Raw genomic sequence first — 2,240 nt, 5'->3', positions numbered from 1 at the left:
ATTAAGGCACAACTGTGGATTAAAACAGTTTGCTACACAGCCAAGGGGGGCATAATCTTAGAAACTTTAAATATGTAAATCAAGAAGCCTCTGAAGTACTTCTCAGATCAGTATCAGACAATTCTTTCTTTTTATACAATTCTTATATTACATCATTTGATCACAAAGTCAGACAGATATTTCATAAAGAATTCCCCAATTCATGTAGACTCCAGCCATCCACCCTAGCCACTCCCCTGCATCACCATTATCCATTCCTTTTGCAGTGTTTTTGTTTGAGTTAATAGCAATTTTTTTTCCTAAAGAATTGTTTATACATCTTGGATAGCCTTCCAAAGCAAAGAAGCAAGCAAGCGAGCAACATCAGAGAAAGCCAGCCAAGAGCAGATTTACAGACACAGGACAGAAGCAGCCTGATGCAGTGAGGTCTAAACCAAGCTGACTCTGGCCCAAAAGTTGAGCTGGGTCACTCAACAACCTCTAGTATCACTTCAGTTGGTGTCACCCGGGCCAGGCCTTATGTTCTGAAGGGATCTGCAGCGGTCTACACAAGGAGCTAGACGGTCATGTGATGAGGACGTTCATGAGACAATACATTCACTGCTTTAGGAACTGACTATGCAGCTGCCAGCATTAAAATTTGCCAAGTATAAAATTCATTCAGAATTTTGTGCAAAACATTAAAACACTGAGGACAATCTAATTCTTCTAATTCTTTAGGACTGAGATGAGTCAGGCACTTCCACAACACTTGTCTTTCTGTTTGGAAATATGAAGAGTCTTCCAGTGTACAGAACACCGAGGCAAAGCCCATGCTGCAGGGCGAATGTGGACAGCTCTCCAGGGTGCCTAGCCTCTTTAGAAAACTACAAGAAGGCCCCCTACTGTACTGTCATAATGGCCACTCTATTGGTGACAATGTCCCAAAGGGAAGCAAACTGGCAGGCATAAGACTAATTCTGAATGTCAACACTGTACTCAGAAAAGAGGCCATATAAATATGTTGAAAATAAAAAGCCAGAGGTAGAGAGACCTGGGGAAACCACCTAGGAGATGTGGCTCTACAAGCCTCACGGTGACGCCACCTTTCAGGAACAGCCCTGTGACAAGAGCAGCGCAGGGGACTGAGTCACATGCTTTCTAGGACTTGTACTGGTTGCTGAAAAGCTCCTGGACAGCAGTGCCCCAAAGACACATCCAGGAGAAGGTAGCTATAAACCACCAGACCACGCACTATCCTGCCAATCAGACAGACTTGACAGCAGAGCCTGGAGTCTAGCAGAACACAGGGAATCCTGATGAAAAGGAGGGAGGCTCAGAGACCAAATGGAGAGAAGGCTGGGTGACGGGAAGTAGGAAGTAAAGGACACAACAAGGAAACAGGAACATGACGGAGGCTTGATGAAGGGAAGGCAGCATGGATACGGTCTCCATCCAGTGGGAGCTTTGCTGGCTGGTTCTTGATATGAGTACTATTTCATTTCCTCAGACAGGATGGATGCATGGCATTCAGCAGCAAAACAAGGGAAGATGATACTTACAACAGAGACCTGGTGGGTGCATACTGGACAGAAATAGACCAAGGGTACCATTCTGAACGCCCTGTTTATACACCAAAGGCAAGTCTGTGTGGACAGGAGAGACTTCGGGTTGTCATGCAAGAGCAGTAGTTTTATGGGAAAAGGGAATAACAAGATGGGGGTGGGGCAGACAGACAGAAGGAAGTTCCAGTTCTTAAATACTAGAAAGCAAGAATAATTTGGTCCCTGTCCTTTAGTGAAGAAACCGGATGCTCATTTTCTGTTCTACATCCACCTTCTCCAAAACCTGGAGTTGAAAAACAAAAAAGCAAAAAAAACAATTTATCAAGAAGATTATGACCATTCTGAGCACCCTTCCTCGTCCTATGCAAAAGGATTTAACTGAATACTAAATGGTAAGAGAAAAGGCTCAAAAAGGCACACCGCTTCTCTCAGGACACACAGGGAGCTAACGGGGCCTGGGAAGAGACATTTTCTTCAGTAGTATAGCCCTTCATAAGTTCCCCATATTCCTCTAAGTAACCCCAATTAAACTCTTATCTTCACCCCTTCAAAAAGATATGAACAAAAAAGAAGATAAGTTGAGAATAAGGGAATCAGCAAGCAAGGAGGAGACAGAATGAATACGATAAAAAAAATGTATAAAAATATTATAATAAGCCGGGCGGTGGTGGCGCACGCCTTTAATCCCAGCACTCG

The 2,240-nt window shown here is 43.9% G+C and overlaps 1 protein-coding gene across 1 annotated transcript in view; it reads right to left on the bottom strand.

The window, feature by feature from the left end:
• Positions 1–6: 6 nt before the first annotated feature.
• Chp1 (calcineurin like EF-hand protein 1) overlaps positions 7–2,240 on the bottom strand; it is a 23,452-nt gene continuing 21,218 nt past the window's right edge. Inside the window, exon 7 of the mRNA XM_005364274.3 lies at positions 7–1,827. Coding sequence (XP_005364331.1) covers positions 1,774–1,827 — 54 coding nt within the window. The 3' untranslated portion in view covers positions 7–1,773. The remainder of the gene's footprint in view (positions 1,828–2,240) is intronic.

Source organism: Microtus ochrogaster (genome assembly GCF_000317375.1).
Source record: "Microtus ochrogaster isolate Prairie Vole_2 chromosome 14 unlocalized genomic scaffold, MicOch1.0 chr14_random_1, whole genome shotgun sequence".
NCBI classification, from domain to species: domain Eukaryota; kingdom Metazoa; phylum Chordata; class Mammalia; order Rodentia; family Cricetidae; genus Microtus; species Microtus ochrogaster.
This window is presented reverse-complemented; position numbering and strand designations above follow the sequence as displayed.